Genomic DNA, 18,561 nt, shown 5'->3' on the forward strand with positions numbered 1-18,561 from the left:
AGAGCCCCCGTGCCCAAAAAAAAAAAAAAAAAAAAAAAAGTAAAAACAAAATCCCACTTAGCTGGGATGGGATTCTAGTTAAGGGAGGCCCATTGCCATGGTCTTTGTTAAGTGCCTGCTGCTGTGGCCCACAGTTAGTCACTTAATAAAGGGGTCTCGATGAGGGAATTTGGCAACATGTGATTTTCTACAAATATAAGCTTGGTTTTGATGCAACCATTAATTTCTTTGAAAATCAGGGTCATTCACACACAGGTGTCCTAAATTTCCTTAAATTAAAATCCAACCCTTTACAAGGAATAGCTGTGCTCACATGGAAGCAGCAAAGAAACAGGTGTCCAATCACGGCGAATGAGGAACGCCCAAAGGAACCTACAAATAATAATCAAGGAGCCATAATTCAGGATGCACAAAGCCAGGGACCATGGGAGGCCAGTAAGTGGAGCCACTTCATCCAGTTCCCAGGCTAGGGCTCAGTGGAAGTGGTCTGCCTGGGCTCCATGGACCCAGTCTAAGCCCAAATCCCAAGCTCATTACAATCTGAACTAATTCTCTGTGTCCAGCATCATCCCACATGAACTGGTCCCTAAAACTACTGACAGTCATTTCTCCAATCCCTAAGGGGCCACTCTGCCACCACTATGACTGCTGACTCCTCTGCATTTGCAGGACTCTCATGGGAAGAGAATGCCCTCCCCACCCAAAGACTGCCCATTTCTGAAAGCCCAGCCCAAGTCCTCACGCATAGGTCTTTGCCAGTGACCTATGGGAATCAACAACCAGTGACTACATTGAACTTTACCTTGAACTTCCCGGGAGTCCATGGACAGATTTCAGGAGGTATGTGAACTTGAACCGGAAAAAAAATTACATCTTTATTTTCACGAACCTCTAAGTTAACTGTTCCTTAATTGTGAATGTAGGCAAGCATCATGGTAATGTTTCCAGGACCTGTGACTGTCACAATACAAATCACACATACTTTCATATCACATCACAGTGGATGCAGATACCTCAAAATAGCATTTTCACCCTTCACTACAACAAAATTACATAATTGTTAGATCTTCTGGTAGATCTTGTTATTAATGTGTTATTAAAGAAGCACATTGCTGTATCATAAATTTTTAAAAATATTTTGATGGCAGCATTTCAATATAATTGATTTTCTCTGTTATCCTATGTTTTTATTTATGCATTTGAGAATGTTATCCTAAGAAGGGGTCCATAGGCTTCACCAGGCTGCCAAAAGGATCCATGGCACAAAAAAGGTTAAGGACCCCTGGTCAGTGGAGTAAAAGCACAAGCTCTATAGCCAGACAACCTGGATTCAAATGCAGGCCCTGCCAATTTCTAGCACAATGAGCACAATGATTTGAACTCCCTGAGCCTTGCATTTCCTCATCTTGATCGAGGGAGTCAATATAGAAACAACACCTACCTTGTGAAACCATTCATTCATCAAAAATTTAACTGAATACCTACTTTGTGCCAGGCACAAGGCTGAGTTCTGGGGCTACAGTAATGAACTGGACAGAGACGGTCCCTAAGCACTTTATACAGAAGATCATGCTATATAAAGTGTTTGGCAGTGACTGGCACATAAGCATTCTATAAACACTACAGTACCACTGTTAAAACCACAATATTGAGCATTCAATTATATGCTGACTTGCGTTGCTTCCCATGTAACAAGTGTTGGTTCATCTAGCTCACGCCTTCTCAACAAGGCTTCCCGGAGGCCCGGGGCGGGGCCTCATACTCAGAGGGGCAACTTGTTAGATGCAAGAACACAGGATTTGAACCAAATGGTCCTGATTTCAAAACCCTGTTCTGCCACTTCCTAGCTTTGTAACTGTGCCAGGGACCAAGAGCTGCCCCCCCCAAAATTCTGTCCTCTCCTTCCCCTACAATAATAGAACCCCAGTTTTGGCTGGATACTTAGAATTAAGGATGACATTTCCCAGCCTCCGTTGCAGCAAAGTACGGTCATGTGATCAAGTTCTAACCAATGGGGATATAAGCAGAAGCAATGTGTGCACGAGGGCATGCCCTTCACCAACGCTTTTCCTCCTTCCTAATGGTTGGGGCTAGCACAGCCCTCCTGGACCATGAGATGACCTTGGGAATAGAGGCATGCACTTGGAACAAGACAGAAAGGACCTGGATCCCCACCCCTGTGGAGCACCATTTCAGACTGGTACAGTCATCTACCTCAGGCAAGTTCCTTAACCTCCCTGGACCTCAATATCCCCATCTTCGAAAGAATGATAATATAAGCTATCTAGCTGGCAAGACTGTTTGAGGATTTAATGAGATAGGACTTGCTTCACAGTAAGGGTTAGACTTAGGAGAGGTGGTGGTACTGCTGTTTTCTTGCTGCAATGACAAATGGAGGGGATTGGGACATCTTAACACAGCCCTAGGTGCCCAGGGGTGGCTCAATGATTCACACAGTTGAAAGGCATCTTAGCGAGCCTAGTCCTGACAAGAATTCCCTTCTCTAGCACCCCTGTCAAATGGTCCCCAGAAAAGGGAAGGGCACTGCCTCTGGGACAACTGTTGGGCCAGTGGTGCTTGTTCATCCGTAAATCACGATCTTCAACCTCTTCCTTCAGAACTCTTCCCCCGACTACCCCAGGCCACCTCGCTGCTCTCCGCTTCCTCCTCATCTCCTCTGCCTTTGATCACCCAGTCCTGCCTCTGAGCTCACTCCCCCCAGAACATCAAAGTCCCTTTCAATCTCTTTCGGAAGCACCCTCTGGCCTCTCCCCTAAGAAGCCTTCCCTAACTAACTGGGAAGGTCGCGATCGCTTCCTCAGTCCCAACCTATTCAAACAAGAGGCTTTTCAAACTCTACGAATGAATTTCTCTCCCACTGGAGAACACAGATGACCATCTGACATCTACAAGTTCTCTGTGTTGATCCAGGGATGTCCCAATCACTTACGTTTTTCATTGCTAACACTTTCAAAGCTATTTCATCTCGTTTGCCACATCAGCACTGGTCTGGAAGGCCTAACTCTTCATGGTTACACAAAATCGAAATCTGCTTTATGTGCCTAAAGCTTATGTTCAACTTTCCTGATTATTCCCTTCCTGCTCTTGCAGACGCAAATGCTATTGTCTCCCCCACAGTGCTGTCACCTTTCCACGTCCCTGTCACTCACACAGGCTGCTCCCTGCCCCGGGCCTAGGCACAGGCACAACCACTCTCTTCTCTCCTCATTCCCTTTCACACTCAAGCCCCTGTTCTCTCTCATCTTCTGCCCCTCCGGCTCCATCCATTCTCAGTAGCGGAGACTCTACTATCCTCTTGGCTCAACCAAGCCCACGCTTAAGACGGCTTTCGAACTGGAATAAGGGTGGCCATGGCAGCCGATGGTTCCCTAGTTGGGTGGGGCACCCAGAGCTGCAACAGGACGAAACAAGACACGGTGGTCAAGAGTGCAGGAATCGGTACCCAAGCAGGCAGAAAAGGAGGAACCTGATCCAAGTCCTAGACATCGGTAACGGAAGGGAGCGGAAAGTACGGGTCTGATGATGTCGAGGGAGTCACAAGCATCTCAGATTTACCCTGTACGCCCCTCACATACTGTCACAGGGTTTTCTCAAATTGCCACTTCTGGAGGCTGGCGGCACCTGTATCAGTCTCACTTTGCAGAGCACTTAAACTGGCCCTACTTTTTACATACAAAATTGTATCCCAAGCGTGTGACCTACCTGGACACAAAGCCTTGAGAGGCTCTGTTATTTTCAATTCATATTACACATTAATTTTCATTACACAGCCAGAGTGCTGACACATGAATCCGATCACACCAGATTGCAAGCAAGAAATAAGACCCCAACCTGGCTTTTGCTCCCTCCACAAAGACCTTCTAGTCTCCAAGGTTAACAAAGTAGTAGCGAGGCCCCCTCCCTGCCATGCTGCCAGCCATCGAGTGATAAGAAAAGGTGAGATTTCACCAGTGGGGATCAAAAACCCAGGCATGTCCAGAGTTCTAAACCTCCCCCACTCTCACCCAGGTGTGCTCTTTGGCCGCCGTTCCCCTTTGACACCACCTTGACACTCATTTTCCTCCATGGCACCTGTTTATACTTGAGGCTGGGAGTGGAGGAAAGATACTAGTGCCCAGTGCCAGGGCTCCACTCCAGCGTGGCCCAGAGGGTGAACAGAAGGGGAACCAGCCAGCAGCCTTACCTTTCTGGAGCAGCCAGGAGAAACAAAAGGCACAAATGTCACATTGCCTTGTTTGCCCATTGGTGATTCCTTCTCCTACCCTGGGCCCCACCCTTCCACTCAGCCCTCTTTCCCGCCTTAGCCACACCATCAACCCCATGCCCAAGCCTCCTGGAGGGCTCGCCTGTTTGTCCTCTTGTATCCACATGAATCACTAATTACTGATTTAAACCCACACACTAAGTGAATGACAAATACCAATACAATACTTAGGACTGGCGAACGGAGAGCTACCTGTCTTCTTGACTCTGCCTGAGCATACAGGAGACACAGAGACACTGTATCCTGACCCACACCTGAGCAGAAGACTGACTAAACTTGCCGTCAGACTGGGTGTCCCTGTGAGTGTTGAGGAGGGGAGGGCAGAGCTGGCAGTGATGAACTCACACACCGGTTCTCCAACTCAGCTCCACACTGGAATTGTCTAGGAGAGGTAAAAGACTCATGCCTGGGTCACCTTCCCAGAGAATCTGGTTTAATTGGTCTGGGGTCGCTGCCTGGACATCGGGATTTTTTAAAGTTCCCCCAGTGATTCTAACATGCTCCCAAGTTTGAGACCCACTGATGGCACATACTTACGTGCTCCAGACATTTTTCAAAGCAGTCAAGACCTTTAGAAGACCTTATAGCCTTTAACTGTCAAGGTAGCCCTTGGCGGTACACCCCATTTTACTGTGATTCAGACGTCAATCATAGTCAGGCTGAGATCTGAACTCAGGTTCTCCACCGCAAAGTCCACTCTCTTTCCACTCTTCTGTGAACTCTTGCAAGGGTGTAGACAACACACGAAAGCAATCTCCACTGCCAGTAGATCACAAGTAAGTCCCATAAATGCAAGACACCTAGATGTGGAGATGCAAACACCACAAGCAGCAGTGATGACCTCTTCTGAATGCAGGGGACTGAGCTGTACCCAGAGGGCAGCGGGGTGTACTCACGTGCGAAGTCTAAGGCAATGGAGGGAGAGGATGCATCAGATCCTGGCCAGGGAGCTTATCCTAGACCCAAGATGTGTCCTGAGATACCACACTTAAGAGTAAGACAGCACTCAGTGGCATGGAAAGCACTGTTGAATCGGAGAATGTCGGGCAAAGGGGGGACTCTTCAATTGGGAGGGAATCTTAAGAGAGGTGTCAAGGGTTCACCTCTCAGGACACAGTTTCTCCATCCCGATCTAACCATCCTAACCTTCTGTGGAGTCACAAAACCCAATCCTAGCACAGCCCCTACCAGGCACCACTCCTCCAGTCTCTCTTACCCCCAGAACTACGATCTGAGCTTCTTTGGTGAGGGGACATATGACTAGACCCTCAAACATTTTTAGTCTACTGATCACTTAGGTAGGACAAAGCATCCCTTCGACCCCTATTCCACCCACGCTTAGTTCCCCCTCAAAAAAACCAAAAAACAAAAAAAACACCATCGTTATCACCAAACCCACTTTCCTGAGAGTGGGAATAACGTTGCCACTTCGGATCGGATTAGGAATTGATGTGGACTGACACAGACATGAAGACGCTGAAGCACCATGTTTATACAATACAAGAAACCAATCCACGATCCGCATGGAGTCCCTAAAGCGTCGACACAGATGGGGGACCCCACGGCGGGGCCCGGGACAGACACTTAAGGACAGCAAATGTCCCTTCTTAAAGACAACAAACGATGTGCCACCTTTCCTCCTGGGTCAGAAATGGGGCTCTATTCCAACCTGTGACACACACCGCTGCCTCCCGGGGTCCCCCAAAGCCGAGTGTTGATGGGAAAGAACCACAAGGAATTACAGGAGCCAAGAGCAGGTTACACTTTCACATCGATCGTGCTGATAAGCAGCAGCCACTTACCCAGCACAGCCAGACAGCTCAGCACTGGGAAAAAGCACTTCATGTCGGCAGCTGAGAGGAGACACAACACAGGGCGCTTCCTCTTCTCCCAGCAGTTAATCTCTCATTTCTGGCAATCCACTTATAGCTCCAGAAGACAGTTTTGGAAACAGAACTTAACTCAGGGAAGGAGAACGGGTTAAAGAGCTCAGCAGGAGGGAGTGGGGGAGGGGTGGCGGGTGGCAAGTGTTAAACTCCCCTAGGCTAAAGGAAGGGTCCAGGACAATTCGGACGGCGCTGGAGGCTCCTGCCACATCCTGTGCCTTGTGGTTTCCACTGTAATTGTAGATTGCGGTGGATTAATCCTCAAGGAAAAGGGAAAAAAGAGTCTGAGAAAATCCTTTCATCCACTGATTATACAGAAATGTCCTTGGCTTCGCAGTGAAGGTGTCTGTAATCTCCCTCATTCGGATTCCCCAAAGGGAACAGGGCAGGTTTTGTCAAAACCTTTGACAACCAAATCGCCCTGGTCGGCATCGACTGCTCTGGGTTTCTTCATCAAAAAGTCCGTCTCCGTGCATGATGGTGGATCACGGGGCTGCCACCTGCCCCAGACCTGCCCGCAACGCACGAAGCAAGTTGGCGTTCGTTCGGCAGCCCTGAAGCGGTCCCACAATGCCAGCAGCTTTCTAAAACAAACACAACAGAGATTTATCAAAGGCAAGCACGGCCGCCGCAAAAGCGAGAGGGGCTGAGCGCCAAGCTGGTCCGGGCACCTGGTCCTGGACCAGGACGGTCAACCTTTGCAGTCTGACCTTGGCCAAGTCGCCACCTCAGCCTCCACTTCAGTTTCCCCGCACAGAGCCGAGCAATTGTGGGAAGCCCGATTGTTCCTGCAATACTTTCACCAAATGCTTCACTCCTGGGAATTCCTTCCGCCTCCCACCGAGCCCCGGCGCCGCGGGTAGCCCCACCCTCCGCGGGGGCAAATCGGGAAGAGGCTCCGAGGTGGGGCCGCCACTCCCCGTTCCACCCCCGGCCCTCGCCCCAAACGTGGGAGCTCTGCGCTCGCCGCGTCTCAGGTGGCCCCGCTATTGTTTTACCTTCCCGGGTGTTTTTTTTTCGCTGATTGGAAAGAAAAGAGAAGGAGGGAGAAGGGAGCCCGGGGCTCCGCTTTCGCTGCCAGGGGAGGGGTCTCAGGCCGACCCCCCGAGCGGAGCCGCCGCCAGGCCCACCGCCGCCCCTCCCACCGCCCTCCCCCCGGGCTCCGGCTCCCCTCGCTGCCGCCCCTCCCCGCGCCGCGCGCGCGGTCGCCGGATACCGACCTCGCCGCTGGCCCTCTCCCTTCGCGCGTCGGTCCGTCGGTCCGTCTGCCCCGGCGCACGCCTCTAGGGACGCGCCGCCTCCTCCCTCTGCTCCGGCAGCGGCACCAGCAGCCGCGCGCCGGCCCCTCCCCAGTCCCCGCCCCCTCCACCCGGCCCGTTGCACCCGGGCCAGCCGAGCGCGGGGCGAGGGCGGTGGCCTCGGCTAGAGGCACCGCCCCCGGGCTCGCCCCTTCCCCCCCAACCCCGGGGGCCGGGCGGCCGCGCTGGGGGCCGGGCGGGGGCTCCGGGTGCGGCTGGTGGAGCTCCGCCCGCACCTGCGGGTAGCAAGGGCCGCCCGAGGACCTGGGCGCAGCTGGCGTGGGGGCCGGGCAGCGCCGAAAGTTAATCAGGGGGCTCACACGCAGACTAGCCGGCCGCGGGCTGGATGCACAGGCCCTTCCCAAAGCCCAGCAAAGGACCCCTGAGCCTGGAAGAGGGCGGACCGGGAGCGCGTCCCCTCTCTGGGAAACGAAAACAAAGCCTTCTGCAGGAGCCTTGAATCTGTTCATATAGTAGAACCCCACATTGCACTTCACTCTAAGACAGAATTTCCTAGACGTTGAGACTGAATTGGACTCTGGAAACAGTCTGGCTTCTTCTAACCCCTGCTCTTCCACTTCCCTGCAGCGGACCTTGGTCGAGTTACTCAATAGCCCTGTGCCTCAGTTTACCCACCTGTTATATGAGGAAATGGCCTATGCTTAATAGGGATATATGAGATGTCCATGGCACACTTGTAAAACACTTAGGATGGTGCCTGCTACATCTTAAGCACTCAGTAAATTCAAGCTATAATTATTTTATGAGGAACACTCGTATCCAAGCAAGTGCATTTTCATTCATGCAATACTTGTCTAACACACGCATGTACTGAGTAAGCACAGACCCGAGGTAACCAAGGTAGAATAGGACAATCTTGCCCTCCTGGAGCTTGCAGTCTAGTAAGGAAACCATAAAGCAGGTATGGCAGGAAAAGAACAGTGTTGAGGAATCACATGCAAGGCCTCTGACCCTGTGTTGCGGGGTCAGGGCATGAGGAGGAGGGGGGTTTGATCAGATCAGGCCAGGTGCGGGGAAGCCTTCTCAGAGGGAATGAAAACTAGGTAGAATCCAAAAGAGCAGAAGGAGACAGCAGGGGGAGAGAGAGGAGGAAGGGGAGGACTCACAGGCCCTGGAATCAGTATCCTTGAAGGCCCGGAAGGGAGAGAGAGAATGGCCCAGGTAAGGGATCAGAGATCTCTGTTGGGCCCAAACTAGTCTTTAAGAAAGAAGTGGCAAGAAACGAGCAGAGAAGAAATCAGGGGTCAGAACCTGAAGGGCTTTGTATGATGTGTTAAGGAGTGTGGACTTTAGCCCAGAGCCATAGCAAAGCCCCTGCAGATTTTGAGTAAGGCAGTATTGTTATCAGAAGTACATTCTAGAAAGACCATTCTGGCCTAGGTGTGGAGGATGGATGGGAGGGGAGTTCTACAGGAGGCTCGACGTCTGCAGACGAGAGATGACGATGACCAGGACCACAGAAGTAGCTAGGCTCTGTGGAATGCCAGGTTGAGGGTGAGGCATGGAACAGAAAAACTAGTGCAACCTCAGCAACTGAGATCACAGTACATAGGATCGGATTGGATGTATTGAGCTTGAGATGCTCAAGAGGCATGCAAATGAAGATGTCCAAAATGTAATTGGGGTGGGGGGTAAGGGTAGAGCGGAATTCAGAAGTCAGAAAGGTACTGTGGCTTTGTAAGGTATTTTTCACCCCCCTGGACAGTGTGATGGTGACAGTATTTAGTGAAGAAATAGTCTGATAATTCACTGATACCAAAAAAAAGGAAAAAATGTTAATTACCCCCTCCCCTCACCAGGGTGCAGGGCAATGAAGGTCATGCTATGGGGATGCAAAAATAACTAAGGGGTCTTGTTGCCCTCACCCCTCTCTCTTGGCTATAAATTTCTTGTGGGCAGGATCTGCCCTTTAATTATCATTTACCCCAAACAGCTCTTGACATTGTGATCTGCCTACAATAATTACACTATTAATACTTCGACCAAATTGAATTAAATTAAATATTTATCACATCTGCCAAGTATTGTATTGAAAATCTCTTCTTGTGTTAAATATTACCTCTTTCCCCCAAGACAGCCCTGACTCCGGCATCTCTCACTTCTCCTTATCTGCTAGACCCCTTCCTTAATTTATTGAGCGTCTATTATGTGCCAAGAAAACTCTCTGCTCTCGCTCGTGGTGCTTACATTCTCATGGGAAACACAGACAATGAGACAAAGAGGTATATGGCATAATGTGACGTATTCTGAGGAAAACTGGGATAAGGGAATATGCATGTATGTGTGGGGGGTTAGGAGGAAGATTCTGCTCTAAGTAGGCGGTCAGGGAAGGTCTCACAAAGGCAGTGACATCTGAGCTGAGATCAAATTAGAAGGAGTGAGTGAGCTGCGGATATTTCTAGAGGAAGAGCATTCCAAGCTTAAGGGAGAGCAAGCACAAAGCCCCTTAACATGCTCTGATAACAGAAGGTGCGTTAGTGTGCCTGAAATGGCATAGGAGGGAATGAGAAGGAGAAATATGATCAGGGACGTTGCAAAGGCAAAATCCTGTAGGACTTTGAAGGCTTGGGGGCAGTCTGGGGTGGGGGGGACTACAGTGTTGGGAGATAGGAGTGGAAGAGGCACACTGAAAAGGTGACAGAGGATAGTGGCTCAGACTAGGGTGGCAGAGATACAGGTTGTGAGAAATGGGTGGCGTCTGGAAGCATTTTAAAAGTAGATTCAATGGAATTTTCTGGAGAACTGGATATGGAAGGGGCGAGAAAGAGAAGAGTCGAGGATTCTTCCAGAAGATCCACCTCAGCCTGCAATGGAGCTCTCAGCCCCACCAGGCTGTCCAACCCCTTCTCCAAAACCACGCTTCCCAAGCATTCAATCCCCAGTCCTCTGCCCAGGCCACTTCCTGCATCTTTGAACCCTGTACTCAATTATCCCTTCTCAGTTCTTTCCTTCTCAACCCACCCCACCTCCTACCACCTAGACCCCTGGCGTCCCTCTGGATGATCTGTCAACCCTGGACTTCCATCACCACCCCAGATATGTTATGACTGGTTCCCAGCCTAGTATCTTTCCTATTTCCACATTGATATTCAAAGAGCTGTGCTGTCAGGCGGGGAGAGTAAAGTACAGTTAAAAGAATGCCTCTGCCCTTCGGACAGAGGAGCAAGCACATGAAGTAAGTGCTGAAGAGTGGCCCTTTCAGGAGATCATCCACAGGCCGAGAGAGACTCAAGTCACAAGGGAGGGAGAAGAATCCAAGGAGGAGAGAGGACAGGAGTCCCCAGTCAGCAAATGTCTGGTGCCCAGGCTGAACATTAGCAACTTGCTTCAAAACACCTTACGTTGGAATGTTGAAGCCTCTCCTGGACTGGTCTGGAATCGGGTGGATAGTGCGAGTGTTTTGGAAAACTCAGTCTTCTGCCTCAGGGAGTCAAACGAAAAAGGCTACGGATACACAGCTCCAGCAAAGCGCTGCACTCGAGAACAAAGGTCCAGTATTGCCTGATTTTCCTACTTTTCAGGAAAAGCAGTAAATCCAGATGTTCACTGAATTCTCCCTAATTTTATTTGTTGGAAGCTAGTGTTTAAAAATGAACACTCTTGGGGAACAAGAGCACAGAATTTCTTTGTGGATAAATATGGCCAAGTGGTTCTGTCTGTTTTGACATCTCCAGACCTGCTGTGGCTGCAATCGAAAGACTAATATAAAACCACAAGTGACAGAAAGTTCTATTTTTTTAAAAAGGAAAAAAAGGAAGGGGGCACTAACCTCGTTCTCTGTTGTCAGCTGAAAGAAAGTTGAGGGCAAGGCATTTTGCCTAAAGATAGCCTGACATTGCGTGCTCACAAGCACTGATGTTAATTGCTCCTAATGCATCTTGAAATGCTGGGTGGAAATAGCAATGCCTTCCCTAAACAGCCAAGTCAGAGCTCAAAGTGCCACTAAACCATCTTCCTGGTAGAAGCTTCCTTCTTGGTGATTACCCTCCTGCGCAGGCGAGGATCCCCAGAGCTGAAGATGAGGAATAGCTTACTCAGGATACCATCTGTCTTTAAAAAATATAGAGTTGACTCTTATATGTTGAGATGGCGTGGTAAAGGGGTAGGCCCCTTAAGCTTTCCCCACAGCTGGGTGCTCAGAACCCAAGGGGTGCCATCTAGCGTTAGAGAAGGGTCTGGACTTGCACCCACCCGCCCATGGAACTCTGAAGGCTGGTTCATCCGGGATGAAAAGTAAGATTCATTCAGCGAACATTCTCCTTCCTCCACAAAACTCCACAGCTGTGCTCGCTTATTCTCCGGCTGACAGAGAACAGTGGACCTGCAGCAGGATGCCTGGGTTTGTGTGATCTGCACTTACTGACACTCAACTCTGGTCAAGTCACTTCACCTCCTTCACCCTAGGTTTCTGGTTTGTAAAAAGGGATCGCAATAGCACCTGCCGTCGCAAGGAGCTTGTGAGGATTAAACGAGCTGATATGTAGAAAGAACTTAGCAAAATGCCTGGTACTTAGTTCTCAGTACTCATTAGCTATTCTCTTCACTGATTATAAACCTCACACAGTCCAACGAGCCGGGAACCAGGAACCAGAAATTCGAGCTTTCAGTCCAGACTCTGCTGCTTATGCTGTCTTTTGACCTCTCTGGACCCAAGTTTCGTCTTCTGTAAAATGGGGTTGGTCAGATAAGTCAGAAGGCCCCAAACTGCTGTGCTTGAATTACTCCAGAAACATTAAAATACAGATTCCCAAGCCCCATCCCAGAAGATTCAGTTTCCAAGCATCGGTGTGAGACTGGACTAAATGAGTTCTAATGGCTCTTCCAGCTCAAAATTTTATGATAGATCTTTCCATCATAAATGGAAATTCAAGATCCATCTCCTCTATCCAAGTCCATTTCTAATTTTGTTTGGGAGGACCCTCAACTACAATAGCATGTCACCTAGATCAAAAGAATTAGAAGAACCCATCATTTCCACCACTATTCCATTCTAAACCTAGTCCTGACCGTGTCAAGAGGCTCACCATCCTTCCCACCCCAAGCCTTGAGCATCTCACTGCTCTTCATTCCTCCTTTCCAAAATCTCAGCAAGTCCTAATTTTTTTTTGTTTGTTTAAACCCAACAACAGCCTTAGATGGGCTTCTTACACCCAACTCTGGCTCACCACCTGTGCTCTTCTCTTTCTGCACTCCCTTCCTTTGCTAAAGAATGGAAATAACCCAGAGCCTCTGGGTAGGCAAGGATTTTGAGCTCAGGCTGAACACTGTGGCACTTGTCATGTTGGAGTGATTCCTCTGAGTTGCATTGGCTGACCCCAATCTCTCTCTCACTCTCTCAGTGTCCCAGGGCAGCCGGGCTGGCTGCCAGGGCTGGCTGCCACTTTCAACCATGCTGTTGCCCAGGTGGAGGACTCTTAAGAATTTGGCTTGGCCTCTCTTGTAAAAAAAAGAACATTAGTTTGATCATAGAGCCTCCGTCCTCCTACAGGGGAAGGTGTGTCACCATAGACCTAAGATTCTAAGGATTAAACAACCATGAGCTTAGAGCAGAACAGAACCTTCTGGATGTGGAGGTGCTCTTTCTGAGACATCTGTTACGCCACTGATCACCCAGCCTGTCTGGCCTGGTCTGGCTGGCATGCTGCCTGTTCCTATAAAAGAGTGCAAAGACATTGGCCAATCTCATCCAAATATATATGGGCCCGGCTGACAGTTTCCAAAAGTTCACTTTGAAGTTAATTATTTGGAACTCAGAACACAATTCCCCATACGAGTAAGATAATCAATGGTGATTATATTTCCAGGCTGACACACAAGTCTATTTAACCCTTTATATGCTTAAAATACTACATATTTAAGAGGAAAAGAGCAGTCAGCCAACAATACAGTTGAAACACCAGCAATTAAATAATACTGAAAAATAACATTGGGACAGGATTTTTTTTTTTAAATGTAGCAAATATTTAGTTAACATAAAGCACTGTTCTATGCCCTGAAGTGCTGGAGAAAGCAGGCATGCTTCGTATCCTCATAGAATTTGCACTGTGTTGATTCTTCTGTTCATTGTCCATCTTTTCCTGAGAATGCAAGCTCCCTGTGGGCCAGAATCTGGTCTGCCTTGTCCTCTAGTGTATGCCAATGCCTAGCAAAATGCCTGGCACAAAGAATGTGCTCCGTAAATAAATATTTGTTGACTTGGCTTCAAGTCATCTGGATGCGACAGGAGACCTTGAGCCTAGAACTTCCATGAAACGAGTTGCAGACTGCAAGCAGCACCAGGCACCTTCTAGAAGCAAATGAAAATCCTTTCAGGAGGGAGATCCTATTATTATTCTACCATGAAATTTCCAGCATATAATCATATATAACCAGGAAATAAGACGGTATGAGTGAGAACCAGTAGAAACCGCAGAAAACTAAAACAGGCCCACACATCCTTAAGATATCGGAGTTATCTGACACAGCCAATAGAATAACTAAGCGTACTAAAATTCAAACTGGAAAATTTTGTCAGAGAACTGGAAGCTGTAGAAAGATCTAGAGGAAGAGTATTCCAGGCCGAGAGGAAAACATGTGCAAAGGCCCTGAGACACATTTGAGGCAGAGAAAGTCAGTGTGGCAGAAGCAGAGTGAGTGGGAGAGAGAGAGAGTGGTGGAAGGTGAGTTCAGGAAAGAAGGTAAAGGCAGATCATGTGAGGAGGGGAATCTGGGTTTTATTCCATGTGTCAAGGCAAACCACTGGATGGCTTACAGCATTAAAGTGACATGACTTACTTTACTTTTTTAAAAGGCCAATCTGGCTGTTGTATAGGAAATAGGCTACAGGGACGCAAAAGTAGAAGCAAGAAGACGAATTAGTAGATCATTGCAAGGTCCAGGTGGGAGATGATGGAGGCTTAGACTAGGGTGGTGGTGATGGAGGTGGTGAGAAGTGAATTCAGGATATACTTTGAAGGGAGAGCTGACAGCTCTTCCTGAGGGATTGGACATGGGGTATGGGAAAAAGGTCAGAATAGCTCACCGCCCCTGTGTACTCTCTCTGTGACCCCGTTCTCCCCCAGCCCCCACATGGTCTCTACTTCTCTCTCAGTAGACAGCTTCCTAATGGTAACTTTCAGCCCAGTCCTTTTTTCTGAGCTTTACCCCTATGGAGCAAACCGCCATTTGAGACCTTAGACTAAACATGCCCAAAACTTAGCTCGTCATTTTTCCCTCTAAACTTTTTTTTTTTTTTTTTTTTTTTACAATATAGTCACTTCTTATCCCCTACAAGACCATAAAAATTACAATTTATTGTGCACTGTTGAGAGTGGCTTTGGTCCTCACAGCAACTCTCCAAAGCTACTATAATCCTCATTCTACAGTTGAGAAAACCGAGACTTACAGATGAGAACTAATGATGGAGGTCTCGAAGCTAGTAAGTGATGGAGCTGGGATCCTAACCCGGGACTGTCTGACCATTAGTGTCATGTTCTTTTAAATACTCTAATTTATGTGGCTTATGGGCAGACTCTCAACCACTGCACCACCAGGGAAGCCCTAAACTTTTTTTTTTCTCCTCAATTTCCTATCTCAGTTAATGATACCACTTTTCACTCGACAAGTCAGAACCTTGGGACTAATTTTAGACTTCTCACTTTCCAGGTCCAAGTGGTAACAGGGACTGGCGATCCTGTCTCCTTCCTTAACATCTTTCAAAGCTGTGTGCTCCTTTCTGTTTTCATGGCTTCTGCCCTTGCTCAGGCTTCATCACCTCTTTCTAGACTCTTGTCATGGTTTCTCACCTGGTCTCACTCCCAGCCCATGCATCCTTCTAAAGTACACATCTCTCTAAAGTGCAGGTGGAACCCTTCTGGAGCTTCCAATTGCTTACAGAAGATTCAAACCCCTTAGAATGGGTTACAGGCCCCTCCTCCAAAACCCCCATCCCCACGCCTGCCCTGGAGCCATTTCCAACTTCTCTATGCCCTTGATTCTTCCCACTATGATATGATCTGGTCTCACCCAGTTACCTATGGCTTCCTGGACGCACCTTTATATATGCCGTCATCTGCCAGGTATACCCTTTCTCCTTCCACTACCATCAACTTGGCAAATGCTCACCCTTCTAGTAGGAACAATTGAAGCATCAGCTTCTCTATGAAGCAGACTTTCTCCCCTCTCCTTGCTTGCCTCCTCCCAGCACTGAGTTCATCATCTAGGAAAGCTCTGTGTAGACCTCTAGGCTAGCGCTTTTCCACTGATTAAGGTTATGTGTTTACTTGTATATCTTGTCTAACGAGTTTCTTGAGGTCAGAGACTGTCTGATAGAACTGTGTCTTCCACTCCCTGCATTGAGCCTGGCACCTAGCCGGCGCTCAACTAAAGCTCTAGTGGCTAGATGAAGGAGTGGTTACGTGAATACCCTGGACTGTATCCTCAAGCCCACAGAGTGGACCCCCAGCCCCTGAGCTCCAGGAAGCCACAGCAGCCAGGGGTTGGGGTATTTCATGAGTTTTATTCTGGGTGACTTTATCCATGGCATCTGCTTTTCTGCCCAGCTGCTCTGGATGGATGGTCCATGCAGACAAGTAGGAGGTCAAATTTTTTGTTCCTACTTGTGCTCAAGAGCCTTCCTTTTTAGTTCCATCCACAAAGTCCCCAGGCAAGGGACATATGCCGTCCACCACCCCTGCCCATCTCCCTGGGATCCCAAAGTTCCACCCCAGCCCAGACCTCACGGACCTTGGGACTTAATCAGAGACAGCATTTCTACTGGGTGGCTTTGGGTAAAGCTGACAGTGTTTAGGAGCCCACAGTGTGCCTTAAGTTCACAGCACAAATTACCATATGTGGATATTAACAAGCTTCTTTCATAATCACTTGTGATTTCTATAACACTTCTCTGACCCCCCCCCCCCCCCCCCCCCCCCCCCCCCCCTTCCACTATTTTCCTCACTTATAATTTTCTATTTATGGAAAAAGTGGTAGGGAGCAGCAGAAAGGGAAGGAAAGAACTTGGAAAAGAGAGAATGAACCAAAGAAGAAAAATTAGGAAGGGAGAGGAATGAAGGAAGGAGCAGAGGGAAAGAAAAGGAGAAGGAAGAGAGAGAAAGAGGGAGACAGTGAGAGAGAAAGAGACAGAGAGAGAAGAAAGAGAGAAAGAGAAAGAAAGAAAGAAAGAAGGAAGGAAGGAAGGAAGGAAGGAAGGAAGGAAAGAAAGAAGGAAGGAAGGAAGGAAGGAAAGAAGGAAGGAAGGAAGGAAGGAAGGAAAGAAGGAAGGAAAGAAAGAAAGAAGAAAGGAAGGAAGGAAGGAAGGAAGGAAGGAAGGAAGGAAGGAAAGAAGGAAGGAAGGAAGGAAGGAAGGAAAGAAGGAAGGAAGGAAGGAAGGAAGGAAAGAAAGAAAGAGAAAGAAAGAAGGAAGGAAGGAAAGAAAGAAAGAACCTTAAATTAAGTCACCACACATATGTCTAAGAAACATAACTGAAGTTATCTCTATTTAAGCAGCAGGGACCTCATGGCAGATATTACACATTTAATTGACTAGAGAAACCAATCATAGAACAAAGCCCCTTTCTCTGTGAGCTGTCATATGATAACCCAAACACAGTAGTTGCTAGTTTTCTCCAGACACTACCCAACCACAGCCGTCTGTCTTGGTCCTAGACTGTTTAAAAAAAAAGAATTTTTTTTTTTTTTTAAATACGTGCGTGTGTGTTATCAGTCACAAGACCATCGCAACAATGGCTGCCCTGTGGAATTCAGCTGGGCTCTCCCAGCCCACAGCCCGCTCCTGGCCGCCAGATGTCAGCCAGCCAGAGGTTCCCTTTCATCCTCACCCACCGCAGAGCCATTTTGGTCTGTGCAGTGGTGAGGGCTGACAACCCTCTCCAAGCTCCACCCCAGATCTGAGAGAGGCCTAATCTTGCCTGAGGCCAGCTAGGGGTGCAGGGTGAGGGGGTGGGGAGGGTGAGAGCAATGCCTCCTGGGAACGGAGATGGGGTGGCTCAGGGCTGTTCTCAAAGCTCAGCAGCTGCTGCTTATTGAGAGGCTTGTTTTCGACCTAGGAATCCAGTCATGAGCATCAGGGAAAACCAGGACAGACCTCACTGCCAGGGTTTGAAAGAAGCACCAGGAGCTGGGGTGTGTGGTGGGAAGCACACACGAGTCCTCCGCCCGTGGGTGCTTCCCGGGTGGTCCTGGGTCCTACTGTCGAGGCAGGAAGCAGCTGGATGGCTCCGGACCCCACTACTTTCACCACTTTCTCTCCCAACGCTGTCTTCTTCTCTTCGTCCTCCTCTTCCTTCTCTTCCTCCTTCTTTTTTTCTTTCACACTGCAGAGCAATGGAAGTCCAGCAAGGCAGTCGGAAGGCTCACCACACAGAGATGTCGCCCAGAGGGCCCCAGAGCTCCCAGCCCCACCTCTGGGCTGTGAGAGAACACCGTAATACAGTTCAGCTTTCGGGGAAGAGATTCTTCCTTCACTGGCTACGTGACCTTAGGTCATTTATTTACCCTACCAGCCTCAGTTTCCTCACCTTCAAAATGGAGGTTATAGCACCTGGTTGACGTGAGGAGGTACCGGAGTGCTTTGTTCACAGGGTTAGCACAGGGAGCTCAGGGGTGATACGGTGGGTAAAATCTGTAGCACATAGTAAATGCTTAAAGAATTCAGTCATTTAATGAATATGATTAACACCTACTAAATGTCAGTCTGTGTTCCAGGTGCTGGGAGAAAAAACAGACAAAAAGAAAATCCCGATCTCATGGAGTTAATATTCTAGGAGGGGGAGACAGACAAGAAACAAATAAGTAAAATAGGCAGGACGTTAGATGATGAAAAGGGCTGTGGAAAGAATAAAATCAGGGAGGGGATAGGAGTGCTGGAGGAGGGGGGATTTGCAACTTTCAATCCAGTGGCCAACACTCCCTGGAAAGTGACGTTTGAATAAAGAGCTGAAGGAGGTGAAAGAGCCCAGCCTGCAGATGTCTGAGGGAAAAACCTTTGGGGCGGGGGATGGGGGTGGGGGGGGGGTGGGGGGGGGACAGCAAGTGCAAAGGCCCTGAGGCTGGAGGGGACCAGGTGGGGCGA

At 48.8% G+C, this 18,561-nt stretch overlaps 1 protein-coding gene across 1 annotated transcript in view; it reads right to left on the reverse strand.

Moving 5' to 3' along the window:
* The window catches only part of IGSF3 (immunoglobulin superfamily member 3), a 98,186-nt gene extending 90,655 nt beyond the window's left edge, over positions 1–7,531 (reverse strand). Inside the window, exons 1-2 of the mRNA XM_007452637.1 lie at positions 7,392–7,531; positions 6,088–6,755 (exon numbers count right to left, since the gene is read on the reverse strand). Of these exons, the coding sequence (XP_007452699.1) occupies positions 6,088–6,130 (43 nt within the window). The 5' untranslated portion in view covers positions 6,131–6,755; positions 7,392–7,531. The remainder of the gene's footprint in view (positions 1–6,087; positions 6,756–7,391) is intronic.
* Between the last annotated feature and the right edge of the window lie 11,030 nt (positions 7,532–18,561).

Source organism: Lipotes vexillifer, unplaced genomic scaffold, assembly GCF_000442215.2.
Source record: "Lipotes vexillifer unplaced genomic scaffold, Lipotes_vexillifer_v1.1 scaffold1343, whole genome shotgun sequence".
NCBI lineage: Eukaryota > Metazoa > Chordata > Mammalia > Artiodactyla > Lipotidae > Lipotes > Lipotes vexillifer.